General features: G+C 43.3%; 1 protein-coding gene across 1 annotated transcript in view; it reads left to right on the top strand.

Moving 5' to 3' along the window:
• LOC147448308 (uncharacterized) overlaps positions 1-15,441 on the top strand; it is a 30,102-nt gene extending 14,661 nt beyond the window's left edge. The window contains exons 2-11 of the mRNA XM_086524155.1: positions 8,638-8,682; positions 8,754-8,919; positions 9,062-9,237; positions 9,354-9,462; positions 9,543-9,615; positions 9,682-9,760; positions 9,943-9,995; positions 11,955-11,991; positions 14,773-14,850; positions 14,934-15,441. Of these exons, the coding sequence (XP_086380281.1) occupies positions 8,638-8,682; positions 8,754-8,919; positions 9,062-9,237; positions 9,354-9,462; positions 9,543-9,615; positions 9,682-9,760; positions 9,943-9,995; positions 11,955-11,991; positions 14,773-14,850; positions 14,934-14,984 (867 nt within the window). The 3' untranslated portion in view covers positions 14,985-15,441. The remainder of the gene's footprint in view (positions 1-8,637; positions 8,683-8,753; positions 8,920-9,061; positions 9,238-9,353; positions 9,463-9,542; positions 9,616-9,681; positions 9,761-9,942; positions 9,996-11,954; positions 11,992-14,772; positions 14,851-14,933) is intronic.
• Positions 15,442-16,029: the final 588 nt, after the last annotated feature.

Genomic DNA, 16,029 nt, shown 5'->3' with positions numbered 1-16,029 from the left:
AAAGAAGTTGGCCTTGGCTCCTTCAAAAGAGCTTCCTGATCCTTCGCTTTGCCCCGAAAGCGGCAAAGTTTGTACTTTCATTCATTAGATTTGGTGCAGGTCCTACGCCATGTGGTACCAGTTTTGCTTTTCTATCTGCCTTTTCTGCCACATTCCTCATCTGCTCTCGAACTCTCAGACCTGTCGTCGTTTTTATCATGCTGTTCTTTCTGTGCCGTATCAAGGCACTTCGCGGAAATATGTCCATGTTCCTCGCATCCAAAGCACTTCCCCTCTCTGATGAAGCGAGCTCTCTCCTCAGGAGTAAGCTTGGGTCGTGCATCCTTTTTTTTTTTCTCTGGGTTGCTCTTTTTCATTCTACTTTCATTCCCAGAAGTTTGTTCGGCTCGTTGTGTCATGGCCTCATCTGTGGGGTAGGTCAGATTGCCAGAGTGAATGGCAAAGCTCCGCTTCGCATGACTCATCAACTCCTGAATAGAAGCCGACTTCTGTTCCAAGCAGTGATCTCGGATCTCTGTAGGTAGACCCAAGGTAAACCGCTCAATCTGTTCTCTGAACGAGATCTTCTTGAATGAAGAGGCGGGTAGAAAAGAGCTCCAGAATCTTTCACAATAAGAATTCACTGTATTGCTCTTAGTCATCCGGAGATGGTTCCAAGCAACTCGTATATCTCGCTCAAACTCTTGAGTCAACCAAGAAGAAATAAAAAGCCTCTTGAATTAGCCATGTAACTGGCACAGTCTTGCTTAATAGAAGCGTGGACCACCAAGTACGAGCATTCCCCTTAAAGTAAGAGGCAGCTCTCCGAATCTTGGAGTGCTCTGAATAGCGTCCTCCCGCGAAAGAGATGTCAAACTGCTGTATAAAAGACAAAGCCTTCGAAGCATGTGAGTATCCTGAAAAGTATCAAACTTGATCGAGTGGCCACCTTCCTTAAACTCTCGGACTTTCTTGCTTTTATCTTCGAGAAAGTCATACTGGTTGGCTTTGTAAAAATTCTTCTTGTTCGCATAAAACTTTCCGTCATCGGAATCTGAGCTGTCTGTAGACGAGTCCTCAGTAGAACTGTCAGTCTCTGGGCGAGATGTAGCCTTCTTTGCCTTTTTCTTGCCCGTTCCGAAGCTTTGTGTCTTGCTTCGCTTTTTGCTTTTTTTTGTCTTCTTCGCTCTAATCTGAGGAGCTAGAAGAACTCTCAGAAGAAGAAGAAGAAGAAGAACTGGTTACTCCTTCAAATCGAACACGCTTCTTCCGTTTCTTTGCCTTGTCAAATGTCAACCGACGACCCAAATATCCCGGGAAGTTAGTGCCTTTCTTCTGCTTTTTGCCGTGCTTTTTGGCTTTCTTTTGCGTGTTAAAAAGCTGAGCAATCCGTGCATCAACCACGTTCTCCAGTTCCTTCTCCGTATATTTCTTGGAGGCAGAAGGTTTCTTGAGAGCGGGTTTCGGGAGTGGTGTTGTGGTTCTCTGCCACTCCATCTGTACCTCTTTCAAAGAGGTCCTGCTCATATATTTTGCCATCTTCGGGTCCTTGGCAAAATTGAGCATCATCTTTGTTGCATCGCTGATCAACTGGCGACGCTCTATCTCTCGCCGCTCCGCCTAAGTAGGCCAAGGCGGGCCATACTCTCTGCCTTAATCTTCGTTGTGATCCCAGCCCGCATCTCCAGATGCAGAGGGAGTCGATTGAACATTGCCTGAAGCCATAGGTGCCGCGGAAAAAAAAATTCGGGGATCGGATTTCCCGTAGAAGAGAAATCGGCCGTGCTCTGATACCACTGTAACAGACTTGGACACTCCAAGTCAAGAATCAACTGTGACAGCACCAAATAACCACTTCAAAACAATTCACAGATCACAATAGATTTGCACTGGCCCGGCGGAGTTCCGTGCCTAGAGATATTGGCCCCAAAGACTGGCGCCCCTTTCGATATTTCTTTTTATATTAATCAATCATCAAAGTACAAAAGAGCGGTTAGGGTTTCACTCTCAGACTCTGCGTCCAGATGCTCTGAGAAGTGAGGCCCTCACCACTAATTTAAAGGTTACAAGGGATGCCCAAAAGCAGAGCCCCAAAAGCTTCAAATCAAAAGCAATTGCTCTCTCTCTCTCTCACAGAGAGTCAAAACATGAAAGCAAAAGCATTCTCTCTCTTTCTCATTTAAGTAGAGAAAAAAGCGAAATTTGCGTCGCTCATCATTTTCCCAATTTTTTTTTAAATTTTATTATTATTTAATAATAATCCGCCTCCGCGATTTCCGGAAATTAGGGTTTCTGGCAGAAATTAGGGTTTGCAGGAATTTTAGGGTTTCTGGCAGAAATTAGGGTTTCTGCTGTCCGCCACGTCATCACTTTGTGACATATTGCATTATCAAATTTTTGTTTAATTGAGTCTTGAAGTTTTCTCTTGAGAGAGGACTAGGATTGTTTTTCTTCGGGCAGTTCAATTGGACCACTAGATTAGAGGACAACCATTTATAAGTGAGAGGGATGTTGCTAAATTAGTCTCATTTGAAGGAAATATAATTGTAAATGAATTATTGCATTTATAAGTGAGAGGGTTTTCTTGCTTGAGACTCCAGGAAAAATAATTCTAAATGAGTCATTGGAATTATAAGTGAGAGGGTTTTTCTCGCTGCAAACATCCAAGTACAAATATTTCATAGTAATTACCGGAGCACTGTAAACATGAATATCTATAGGGCCACCAAGAACGGGTACTTCTGATGCGTCACATCGGATGGGTGACTCAGAGCATCGGGAGAAGTATTCGACCATCCGAAATGGACATCCCTGATGCGGCATGGAATGGGCAACATAGAGCATCACGAGAGAGATTGTGTCATAAGGTCGCTGAGAAAGGACTAGGTGATGGGTATTCTTGATGCGTCACAAGGTGGGTGACGGGAGCATCAAAGAGGGAATATTCCATAGTCAAGAGGTATTCCGAACGGAGTTAGAATTGTCCACAATAAATGAGCAAGCGCTTCAATGAGGATGGGTTCAAAGGAAACTTTGAGGAAATGCAGTTGCTTTCTGAGAAAGCGAGTTGCTTTTGAGGCAAGGAGATGCTTTCCTGTAAAGGAGTCTATGTTCGTATGGCATCTATGCATGAGATTGTATCTAGGGACGCCTGGGTTGTGATTGTGTAAGCATGGTTTTCAGCTTATAAGTTTTTTCAGAGTTTTTAGCAAGTTCAGACCATTTTTAAAAGTGGCCGGCCACCCACTTAATAAGTGGGCAGCCACAGATAAAGAGAGCTGCAAAAATCAAGCGCCCCATTCTCTTTTTCTAGGAGGCTCTCTCTAGCTTGGGCACCCCTTTCGTTGCCCTCTGCCGAGTTGCTGGCTGCCAGAGGCTATAAAAACGCCCCCTCTCACTCTCAAGCACCAAAAAGGTCAGCGCGAGAGTTCAACCCTGCTGCTGCAGATTTCAGCCAGGATGATGATGTCACAGGAGTAAGAAAAGCAAGGTGCGAATGATGTTTCTTGCATGCCGCGGCAAATTTCAGCCGCTAAGATGATGATGCCAATGACTCCCATGGCTGCCCTAAGTGCGCCAGATTTGCCACGACCAAGTAGGCGAGTTCCATCGCAAAGAAATGCCTACGGAGATTGTTTCCATCAAAGAAAGTTGCTGTTTTTATCTGTTTTCAGCATACGAGCGTCATTATCACATGCGCATTGCACTCGCGCCATGTGAACAAGCTTCTGCTACAGTCTAGGGTCAGTTTAGCATAGGATCTAGCGTGACACTTTGTGAGCCTCTAGCAGGATGTGTAAATTTAGGCAGGTCATAGTCGTAGTTGCATAACCCTCTCTTGCACAGTACAGTCAGTCAGCATGTGAATCACCTCTTATTAGTAGATCTTCAATTTATTATTAAGTGACATTTAGGCATTTATTTGCTAAGGATCGTGGGTTGCAAAGATTGTTGCTCGACCCACCAATCTGTTGGTATATATGTAGCCCGTGGGGGGCGCTAGGTGCCAGAGGAGGCGGAAAGAGGACCAACACCAAGCAGTACCCTCAGCACCTGCAGTACCAAGTATCCGCAGCTCAATCAGTGATTCAACGTTTCATCCTCAGCAGCGTGTTTAGCCACCTCAGATCAGCGTTATTGACCTCAATAAACCAGCGTTTCCAGCTCAGCGTTCTCAGCAGCACTATCATCACAAGATCAAGACCATCAGACCAGCGTTTTAAGCCATGAAGATATCAGCCTTGTCGCCATCAAGCCAGCAGATATCAGCCTCCAACACCTCTAGCGTTTTCAGCATTCAGCCCCATAGCCTCGCAGTACCATCAGTATTATGCACCTTCAGTACCCAATAGTACACGCAGTACTAAGCACCTTCATTACCTAGCAGTACCCACAATACCAAGCACTAGGTACCTGCAATACCCAGCACTTAGCCTCTCACGTACCAAGCGTCCACCATAGTACCCCTTAGTATCTACCGCAGTACCCTTCAGTACCAAGCCTTTGCATCAAGTTTCCATCAGCATCTTAGCATCTAGGATCATTGTATCAGCATTTGTGCAAGAAATAAAGAAAGTACTTGCTTTGGCAATAGAGCAAGGGGGCCCTTGGGGGTGGTTATGACCCGACATGCCGTGTTGTCTCTCTTTCTCCCTCTCTCTGCGTCTCTCTCGTTCATTGTGTTCAATTCAATTTCTCTTTTCAAGTGAAAGAAAGTAACCTTGTGTTTGTGCGGAGTACTAGATCCGAGCCAAATCCTTAAACACTTCCGTTGCACATGAGAGTCATGGACGGGGCTGATTTACGAGAAGGAACCTAAGAGCACACCTCTTCTGTGTATAGTATGTAGGGTTACGGCGGAAACACAAGCGAGCCATATGATTGAGAAGTGCATAATGTAGCTTCTTAATCATAAAATGAGTACAAATGAGCTCCTTGCAAAGGAGAAGGAAGAGGTATCTTGCTTACATCATCCGTGAGGTGTAATCCAAATCAGCCGAAATGGAGAGAATCAAGTGTAAACTCGTATTTACCTTTTAAGGGCTGTTTTTGACCTGCTAAATGTGCTCATATGCAAGTGTACTATGTCTAGAGTCATCCATGGGCTATGTACTAATGTATGGGTATCGTTTGGATGTGTGATCATGCATGTGGACTTCAGGAGAGTCTCCATACCAAGGCCATAAGCTAGGCTTACCCCAACAATCGCCCTCCTAAGCCTAGATTATTCCAATGATCAAATCATAATGCCTAGGTCTCTTGTTGGATGCTTCTACAAGGTTCTTGTAATACATCATGGCGGGTTCTCAATTAGATACATTGTGGCCAGTCTCAGCGGATTCAACGTCCATGGTTCAATCGGATACAACATGTAGGTTCTCATGAGATCCTAAGGTTTCTACAAAATTTCATAACAAAACAAATTCATGTGAAGAGGGAAGTGTCTCCTCTTCTCATATGTCGTTGATGATGCCCTTCGTGTCGTAGTTGTCTTTATCTGTGGTCTTGAAGTCTTAATTCAAATCTTTGTGGTCGTCTCCTTGGTTGATGTCTTGTTGATTATCCATATCGATATCTTCATGTCGGTAATCTTCATGGTTGACAATCTTCATGTACTCCTTGTGTTGGTTGTGTTCATCTTCTTCTTTGATTTTCTGTGTAGTCAATATTTGTTGATGTCTTTTGATAATACCTCTTCTTGCTTGAAGTGCCAAGGAGCTCGAAGTGTTTTTGAGTGTATGACTCTGTGCAAATGCCTTAATCAGCATTACATACATTTCATGTGAGATCATCGATCTCATGCACATAATGTTCTTGTGTAAGGGGGTCTTACCAATAAGGCAGTGTCTCCCTTTGGTATGTCAAAAGTGCAAGATCATCTCTAAAAGAGAGAATGATGGCATTCATTTCGTGCTTATGTGCATACACATTAAAAATATTGTGGTTGGGTGTGCTCATTCTTAAGCATTGGGGCATGAGTATGAAAGGTGCTCGCATTTAAGGTGGGCTATAGTCGTGGAAAGCGGTTACATGAAAATCTTTAACTTAAATGCATCTCGTCAAAAGCTGCCAGCATAAATTCCGTACAACTACCACGTCAGCAATTGTCAGCGCAAAACGCGGAATCTGGTATAGTGCTACGTCATCACTTGTCAGTGCATAAACTGGAATCTGCCACGTCAACCAGTCAATGAAAAATCCGGGTCAGCTGTACAATAGTCACGTCATCAATTGGTTACATAAGTCCTTTTTTGTGTGTGTGGGTGTTGCTTTAATTTATTATAGGCCCCATTAGAGGGGGTCCTATAAGTTGGTAACTCTTTAATTTATTTGCACCATTCGACGAGGATTTGTAAGTTGGTGAGAACTTCTGCTTCTTCTATTGCTTATAGGGTTTGGGCTCCTCGGCGGGATCTGCAAGTTGGCTAGGATCTTCCATATCTCGTTGACGCTTTGTCAAACGAGGCCTTTGAGGTTGATTTTCACGAGATTCTCGGGGATTTTTTCGTTGTTGTTGGGGAGTTCTGACTATTTGCTATAGTGGCTTATGTAGTAAACTCTAGCTTCCCTTTTATAAGTTTGTAGCTGACCGAAGCATGATCCATAAGCTCTTGCATTGTCGATACCTATGTAGACAAACAATATTCCTGTAAAGATGATGGCTGTCCAATGGTATATCGCTCGCATTGGTCCTCCTAGACGGGAAGGTAGACATCGAGAAACCTTCGGTTGTACTCTTCCATGGTCTCCGTGGCAAGCATTTTCAAGTTGCCCCATTCTAACAAAATTTGGACTTTAAAGAGAGAGGTCATATAACTGCGTGCATAAATTGTCTTGAAAGCTTGCCATGTCCTTGGAACATGCAGTTGTGTCGTGATTGAACTCCACCACTGCATATCATTATCCTTAAGAAATTACGTTGCTCGAGAAATCTTTGATTCTTCTGTATAATTTCCAAAGTATAGATGTTGTTGAATTGTTGTAGAAGCTATAAGGGTTCTTTCGATCTTTCACTCCAGAAAAAGTGAAAAATTTTACGGTCATGCCTCGGATATGGATAGTAAGGATATCCATACTTCCATGATGCTCTGTCTATTCCTAGTAGGACCGGTATGCTTTGAGAAAAGCACACGACTGGAGCTCTGATACCACTGTGACGGGAGGAGACCTCATGCCAACAGAAAAGAACAGACGAACCAAACTTTTAAGCACTTTACTAACAACTAAACTGAAAGAGAGAGACACGACACGAGAGACGCAGAGTGGTGGAGTTCCACCCCAAGAGAGCACTAGGCTACTAGCCCCAGACCCTAGTGCCCCTTTCATTATTTCTTTAAATTGCTTCAACTTAGTACAAGGCCGGTACTCCTTACTCTGCACTTCCACGCGGGAACATTCCAGAGAAAGAGCCCTTCACACATACCCTTGGCCATGACAAGTAGTTACATGAAAATCTTTGAACTTAAAAGCATCTGATCAATAGCATCTTATCAACAGCATCTGGTCTTCAAAAGCTGCCAGCTTAAATTCCATACAACTGCCACATCAGCAATTGTCACCTCAGCCAATCAGTGAAAAATTTGGGTCAGCCGTACAACAGTCACGTCATCAATTGGCTATGCAAGTCCTGTTTAGTGTGTGTGGGTCCTGCTTAATTTATTATAGGGGCCTATAATAAATTAAAGAGCTACCAACCTATAGGACGGGGTCCTATAGGCTGGTAGCTCTTTAATTTATTTGCCTTATTCAGCAAGGATCTGTAAGTTGGTGAGAACTTGTGCTGCTTCTACTGCTTCTAGGGTTTAGGCCCCTCGGCCGGGATCTGCTAGTTGGCCAAGATCTTCAGTGACTTGACACGTTAGCAGTTTGTGACAGTGGCACGTAACACTGAAAAGAAGGGCTTGCCTCCCCTTGTTCCTCTTTTCCGCTCATCGAGAGCGGACCTTGCACATTGCGGCAAGCCAATCACCGTGAGGTAGGAAAAAGAAACCACCCTTGGTGTGAGTCCAAGGCCACAAAGGGGTGCACCTGCAGAAAGGAGTGAGCTTGGGTACGAGAAAAGCCTTCTTAAGCTAGATTGCAAGCAATACCAAGGATCCAATGTCCCAAGTACCCAAGAACCCCAAATATCCCAAGTACTCCCAAGTACCCCATACCCCACCACTCAGTGCATGGTCATCACTAGGAACGGAATGGATACTTTGCATAAAGGTGATGAGAGTGATGTTGGAGAAGATGTCCCTGCACCATGAGGACCAGTCATGATCAGTTAGAGAATGCCAATTCAGTGATTTTGGACTAGTTTGTCCTCTCTTGTGAAAATCTCATTGGAGCAGGAATTATGACATGTAGACTCGTGACTAGTATTGACACAAGCGACAGAAATCCTTGCCTTATTTGAGCTGCTGGTGAGGTACGTAGAACGTACATGCTTCAGCATCCCCAGTCACTGTATGCCCCGTTGGCTTTGTTAGCAGAACATTGGGATAGTCTTCATGTCCAGGAGCCCACAAGTTTAGGTACCTTATAGGTTCTTTTTATGGTGATGTCATCTACTAGAAACAGTTCTCTTGTTAATCAGTGTAGTTGTAATAAACTTTGACTTGTATTTTCAAAAGCTGTTATAAAGGGCAGCTAATGCAGTGCATTTTTCCTCAGGTTTCAACTCGTGTTGATGAAGAGAAAGAGCAGCTAGCTGCCAAAGTAAGTGACTGTAAGCTTTCACATTTTGGTGTCACAATTTCATTCTTCTGGCCTCTAATGTTTTTAATCAGTTGGCAGCTGCAGAAGCCGAGGCAGAGTCTTTGAAGAAGGAGCTCGCAGCAAGGAGGTCAGCTAGAGATGTGGATCTTGCAAGATTGAAGCCTGCAACCCCAGAGAAAAGAATCGATGGAATGGGTTTTAGGGAAACTTTGTTCACAGGAACAGGAAAGGAATCTGGTAAGATATCGCTAAGCTTACCCCAATGAAACTTTTTTGCAATTCCGCGCGCGCTTTTTCTTAAAGCAAGCAGGCCAAGTTTATTTGCCGCACATTTCTTTTGCAAGACTGAAGTTTATATGTTACCATGAAACTGTTTCAGATGGGGAGCCAAATTCATGGGGCCTTCTGGAAGCAGAATTATTCCTTTCCAAGGGCGCTCCAACAGAGGGCTCATCTTTAGGAGGTTCAGCGTTGGAAGATAACTCCGACGAAATAGTGAAACGTCGTTTGTTCATTGGCTTGGGCATAACTGTTGTTGCTGTGGGGCTGTCATTTGTGAGTTTCATTCCTTTATTGGTTGATGAACTAAACAGCTGTCAGACGAACATAGAAACTTGTTGAATCGTATGACAGTCTGAGTTTATATACAACTATATTTTAAGGTGTTTTAGTTGAAGCTGCCACAAGGGTTTGTGAAGCCTTCCAAGCCTCTTTTTTTCTATCTTGGCCCCATTGTCCGCCTCCGCGAAAAGCTGAAGCTGATTGAGGATTCTAGCTCAGGTTCTCATCTTTCTCCTGCTCCCAGATGTTATTGTCAAGACCTGGAAAGAATTAGTAATTGGGGCTCTGTTATTTACCAGATGTTGAATCTGTACGGCAACGGTTACAACAAGCTTTAGATCCTACAGATGTTTCTAAGGATACGTTCTTAAGGTTGGGAACTTAGCTTCTTTAGGTATGAGTACAGTAAAATGTTTGTCAACAAACTGTTTGGCTCAGTGCTACAGGGTGGCTTGAGGGAGCTGATGCAGATAAGGCTGTCTCTTTGACGTTCACAATCTTTGACTATTTGAATCAGGCAAGATCTAGTATAAGATGTTCCATATTGGTGTTGACAGTATAAAAACAGCCATTAGTTTGTACTAAGGTTTAGTATAAGATGTTCCATATTGGTGATGACAATATAAAACAGCCATCAGTTTGTACTAAGCTGGTCCAATGCTCCAGTGGTTGACAAACTTTTTCTTTTGTTTGGCACAGGCAGACTATAACAAGTACTTTGAAGCCCTTGGCAAACCATCAACTGAACAACGGTAATTCCATTGCATCCATTTCTTACATTTCCTCACTTTTGGGCTACAAAGGTAAGTGTCTCCTGCTGATGTAGTTATAGGCATTGGGAAAATGAGAAAAATATTGATCAAAATAGAAGAAGGATGCCTCCTACGTGTTTTCATGGACACAAACATAAGGAGCATGCATGTTTTGGAATTTATCAGGGCTGTGCCAGGATCCAACCTGCCATTTGCTGCAGGAGAAGCCTTACAACACATAGACCAAACATAAGAATCCAGCCTGACTTTCTAAGACAGTCGAAGATAGATCCCATCTATGATGCTCTAGTCTTCTATCTAATGATACATCCACAGTATTTACTTCTAGTTCCTGTGGTTTCTCGTTTATCGGGCATCAATGCCCCATCAAAGTACCACACTCCTAGTTGTAGTTGGGTGTTATGTCCATGTTATAGGAGAGGAGACTAAGTCTAGGACGCTTGTTGGATGGGTGTCTAGTGTCTCGGCAGATGTTGTGTGAACTTGGGTAAATGTGACCGGGAATTATAAAAGAAGGCCAAGGCCTCATTTGTAGAAATCGACTTCCACTGGCCAAGGCCTCATTTGTGTGTTGATTTCCATTGGCAAAGTGCCAGTGATCAACCCGAGAGGCCAGGCATGCGTGAGGTCACCTTGATGAAAATTAAGCGATCAGCTGGGTGTCCAGTGTCCGAGCCTTGAGGACACATAGTCTGAATGTGACCAAGTGTGGCAGGGAACTTAAAAAATGAGGCCTAGGCCTCATTTTTAGTCATCAACTTCCATTGGCAAAGTGCCAGTGGGTAGCTCGTGAGGCTAGGCATGGGTGAGGGCACCTTGAGTTAAGGCTGGGTGTATGGACGCTTGGTCTTACAGTTGTGCTCGGATGCTGGTGCCTTTGATAGGGTTACTCGTCTGATGATTGTCCATAGGTGGTATAGGTAGCCTGAAGATCCTCCCTTTGATTATGCTTCACTGGGCATGACAGGTTGGACTTTGTCATGCAAGGTGATAAATGGAATACATAAACAGCATTACCACATACAGAAAAAGTCTGGCAAGTGTGGGAATCCAATCTGATAGATTCCATGTGTACAATTGTATATATATTATACGTCAAACATAGGTAAGGGAATTGAGGAAATGGGAACAAGAATGGAAACAGAAATAGAAACGGAATTGCAGCATGGGATGCTACCGTGGATTTGACTGCGCGGGTCCTTAGACAAGTCTAATACAACCGAGACTCCAAGCTTTTACCTTATTTTGTTTGATCTCATTAATGATTGGAATAGGACATATTGTCAGGTTGACAACAAGGTCACATGTATGTTTGAGGGTTGTGTATCAAGCCTCGTCAAGTCTCGTCAAGTGGAAAGCATTAATATCAGGAAATAGAGACTGTTTAACGCTATTTGACCCAGCACCTAAGATCAGGAATGACTAAGTCAGAGAGTGGATATTGAAAAAGAAGAGCACTTAGTGTGCCCTTGTTTATGTAACAAGGTTATTAAAATGACAACCTGAGTCTTCATTATGCCCATGCCCAAACAAGACGATTGTCTTTGTATAGATTCTCGAAGGTGTGCAACTTGATTGCCACGTAAAATGACGGAGAGTTCTTGATGGCAAAAACTGAGTCATAATGCAAGTTGTGGCTACTGAATCACATAATTGTGACTAAATTCTATTCTTGCTGTGTTTGAGGAGGAATAGGGATGTGAAGCACAAACAAACCAGGCTGGTGTAACAACTGCTTAAATTGTTTTCGAGCAGGCTTTCAAATAATCACATCTGTCACTTTCTGTTTCACTTTTTTCGTCTGTCGTGTTTTTGCACATGATTTCTGCATTCCATGCTGTAGTTTTGTTTGGAACTGGTCTGTTGTTATCTCAATAAGCAATAAGATGCGCGTTTCTTGTTTGCCAAGCTCTTTTGACGTTTGTTTTTTTGATGTAGGTTGGAGTTTTTGAGATTCAGCTTGAAGGCACTACAGGTCTCTCTCTCTCTCTCTCTCTCTCTCTCTCTCTCTCTCAATTTTGTGCCTAAGCCCACACCATGGAGCTCTCCTCGTAGCACACTTGACCAGATTCATTGTATTTTCTTACTGGACTTGCCTACCACATTTAGTAGATTCTTGCATTGAATTTCCAAGATACACACACCCACACACGCAGCCATGGAGAAGCATGAACGGCTAAGAAGCCATTTGGGTTGATCTCTACTCAGTTCATCGTCCATGATGTCACCCAAAGCCCCCACTACATACCTGTATAATGGTTCACAATGTACTTGCTTTGCTAGTTCAGTGCCATTTCCATTGTGTATTGAGTCTCCTAGTTGTACTTAGCTTGGCTGCACACAATGCTCTTGCTATCATCAAGAATGCAAGCTTAATCTATCCTCCTTAATCTCTCTACTTAACATGTGGTATTAGAGCCTAAAGCTAGATTATTCCCATTAATCTAGGTTTGGATCTCGAATGTTCATTGCATGTGCATACACTCCCAATGCTAGATCACCTCTTACGTCGGTCTAGCAATGGTAATTGCTTTGCTACTGCGTATAGAGAGGATGCATACTGTGTCCATGTCTCTATAGAAGTAATGACTTGAGAGGGTGAGTACTCTCTAAAGAGTCGCGAAGCCTCCCTAGAGTGGTATATGATAAATATCTCTCTCAAGCTGAGCTAAGAGAGATACTTATCATATACTACTCTCGGGAGGCTTGGCAACTCTTTAGAGAGTACTCACCCTCTCCAGTTATTACTTCTATGAAGGCATGGACAGAGTAGTATTTGATAAATATCTCTCTCAAGCTGAGCTAAGAGAGATATTTATCAGATACTACTCTAGGGAGGCTTCACAACTCTTCAGAGAGTACTCACCCTCTCCAGTCATTACTTGTAAGGAGACATGGACACAATATGCATCCTCTCTATACACAATAGCAGAGCAATTACCATTGCCAGGCCCATCGAAGCTGTGTCTGAGCACTTCTACTTTCTTCAAAGAAAAGATGTTGCAGCAAGCCATTGACAAATAGCACATAGGGAGGGCACAAGATCATGATGGTATAGTGGCAGAACATTTCATACATGCTAGGGATCAACATTGATGGTTTGTTGGCCTTCATGTTCATCAGGGCCACGTGTGAGGGGTTTCCTGAGACTTCGAGTACATCTATGATTGTACCACTACGCAAGTTTGAAGATACAACCCTGCCAACTAACTATCGCACTATCATGATTGGCCACTCATTGGCCAAGCTATATGCATCTATACTTGAGCATGAGTTGAGCAGATGGGCAGTGTACGAGCTGCAAAAGTGGTATCTTGGATGGCGATGTGCTGCATGATGAAAGCCACCAATAGTGTAAGTAAAATCTACCGCAAAAGATATTTGAGCATGATCTACAGCCATCCCAAGAGGTCTGGACAAGACTGATAAGTCCTGAATGCGTGGTGTAAGTGATGTGGGATCCAAAACATAATCCACTTTGCTAGCACCATGTCTATGAGGGAAGCAAGTGAAGTTTCTTGAACTGGAGTATGTATCAAGGCCATTCAAAATAGCCAATCCATGTGCTGTGCCCATATGGATCAGATATCTCTCATACTCTGTAAATCCCTCAGCGTCCTCTGAGGTCCTTGAAAGCCCTATCTCTCTGGAGTCCAGCTCTCTCAACATCTCCTCGTACATGCTGTCCTAGCTTTGAAATCCCCAAATAGAATGACATCTCCATCCCTCGAGAACTCCCAAACATCGTCATCTAGTATCATGTATGGTGACTGTCCCTTAGGCGAAGCATAATGAGATGTGGTAGGAGGGAAGTAACATATGGCAATGTAGAGAGCTCTCCCTTCCTCCGCTCTAACTCACATATAGCGGGCACTCTTCTCATCTTTGCAAACCACCTGAATGATGGTGTAACTCCTCCCTAAATAACACAGCTAATCCGAGAGAGAGAGAAGAAGAAGAAGAGAGTTTTAACGCGTAGGAAACTATCCCAAGAGACCTTGAAGATCTAGCCGATGAGGAGAGTTGAAGAGGGAAATGAAAGAGAGAGAGAGAGAGAGAGAGAGAGAGAGAGAGAGAGAGAGAGAGAGAGAGAGAGAGAGAGATGAGATGAGATGAAATGCTATATTAAATGTCTTCAAAAGGCCAAAATGACCTTTGAGACCAAACTGATACAATCTTGGTGGATCTAATACAATGTTTGGGCGTCGTGCATGTCGGGCCAAAGTGATCCGAATCTTTTGTTGCAGCCTCCGTTGATGCTGTGTAGTCCTCCGCAGTCGTGGGCTTCTAGATCTCCCTAGCTCAGTCTCTTGATCGATCAACGTGCCTCTGGTGTGAGGAGAATGTGAGCTCTGTTGTGGTAGTTGCTCCTCCGGCTGCCTAGTGTCTGCTCTAAAGAAGTCTGTGATCCGTCTCTGAGATTGGCTAGCCTCTCCTCTCATCAGGCTCTCTCTGTGTCTGCGCAGCTCTAGCAAAAACAGTCCCAGACATCTCTGGTGGTCCAAAGCCCTCTCTGAACAGGCAGTGAAACTGGCCTCGTATCTCTTAGTAAACTGGGCAGTGACATGTGTAATGCAACTCTCTCTCAGGCTCCATATATATATATGTGTGTGTGTGTGTGTGTATATATATATATATATATATATATATATATATATAGAGAGAGAGAGAGAGAGAGAGAGAGAGGCCCTATCAGGTTGAGCATGTTTGGCCTAAACCTCAATTTTTAATGCTTGGTTTTTTCGCATCTGTACAGGCTGCACGGGAAAATATCGATTTATTCTTGTCCATCATGCCAGTAGAAGCTCTACAGGCAGCTACGAACAACTTGAAGGTATAAAGAGCAAGCAGATTTTTACGCCAGTTATGTTCGAGCTCTCTTTCTGATTAAATTGACTTCTACATCTGACTTAACAGCTGGTAGATAAACCAATTTTGCGCCAATATTTGGATTCGGGCTTGGAGTGACTTCTCTCTCCAAGCTGCCTTCACAGGTTCATCAATCGAGCCTGCGACTTCAATTGTAATATGCATCATGGGGGGTGAAAATTTTCCGGTGGCACAATTTTTCTGGTAATTGGTCTGTGTTTCAGCATAGCCACCAGGTGATTGGCACGCTGAAGTTCCAATTGCTACTTGTACAATTTCCTGTTTGCTTTCCTTTATATATTCCAAGATTTTTCAAGAAGACCTCTTCCTATATGAAGAAGTGTGGATATGTTTCTTAGCTCTACAAAAGCTGAATGCAGTGCCTTGGGGATCTCTCTCATTTTTTGGTCTGGCCTCAAAGGTTTGGAAGATAACTGTTCTATGATAATCTCTAATTGTACACCTTTTCCCAGGAACTTGTAAAAATAGTAGTACCCTAGGAAATGTTTGTGGCTACATTAAATCAAATCAAAGCAATGATCTCTACAATTTCATAGATTGCATTGCAGTAATTCTTACCCTTTTGCAGTAATTGTGTCTCGCTTGTCTCTTGATCCCCGAGTTGTATGCCATATACTTACTCTGATTGTTTAATGCAATCTTTCACGGTTGGTTGTCTAATCTGTTATTCACATGTCTGTCGAGAAGCTTGGCAACGGGCAAAGCTAACAGAGACGATCAAATTCACCAAACTCCTTTTGCACTTTTCCAGTATGCTCGATTGTAATATCTACTACTAAGTAGTTGTCCTAATACACGTGAATTAAAAGCAAGGATCGTAACTTGTGGAATTGAACAAGCCTCCTAAATGGTATGCTTATGGATTGATTGGCTCTTGATCTTCCCAAGCCCGTTACTTTGGTTGTGGTTTGCTTAATAGTAGATAGGGACATTGGGAGCTTATGAATTCAATCATGTTAAGAAGGCCTCACAAATGGTAGTTTATCTATCGAAGACTACTAAGTTTTGCACCGTTTGATGAGGGCGATTCTATCTAATTAGTAGGTTCTTCTCCAAGCCTTGTTTGGTACTTCATTATGTGTAATTGCTATAGGGACTCAAGGTTTGTTTCAAGAAGATTTAG

The sequence above is a fragment of the Adiantum capillus-veneris genome, chromosome 11, assembly GCF_014529385.1.
Source record: "Adiantum capillus-veneris isolate H3 chromosome 11, ASM1452938v2, whole genome shotgun sequence".
In the NCBI taxonomy this organism is placed as follows: Eukaryota; Viridiplantae; Streptophyta; class Polypodiopsida; order Polypodiales; family Pteridaceae; genus Adiantum; species Adiantum capillus-veneris.
The sequence above is the reverse complement of the archived record's forward strand: the minus strand, read 5'-3'. Positions and strand labels throughout refer to the sequence as shown.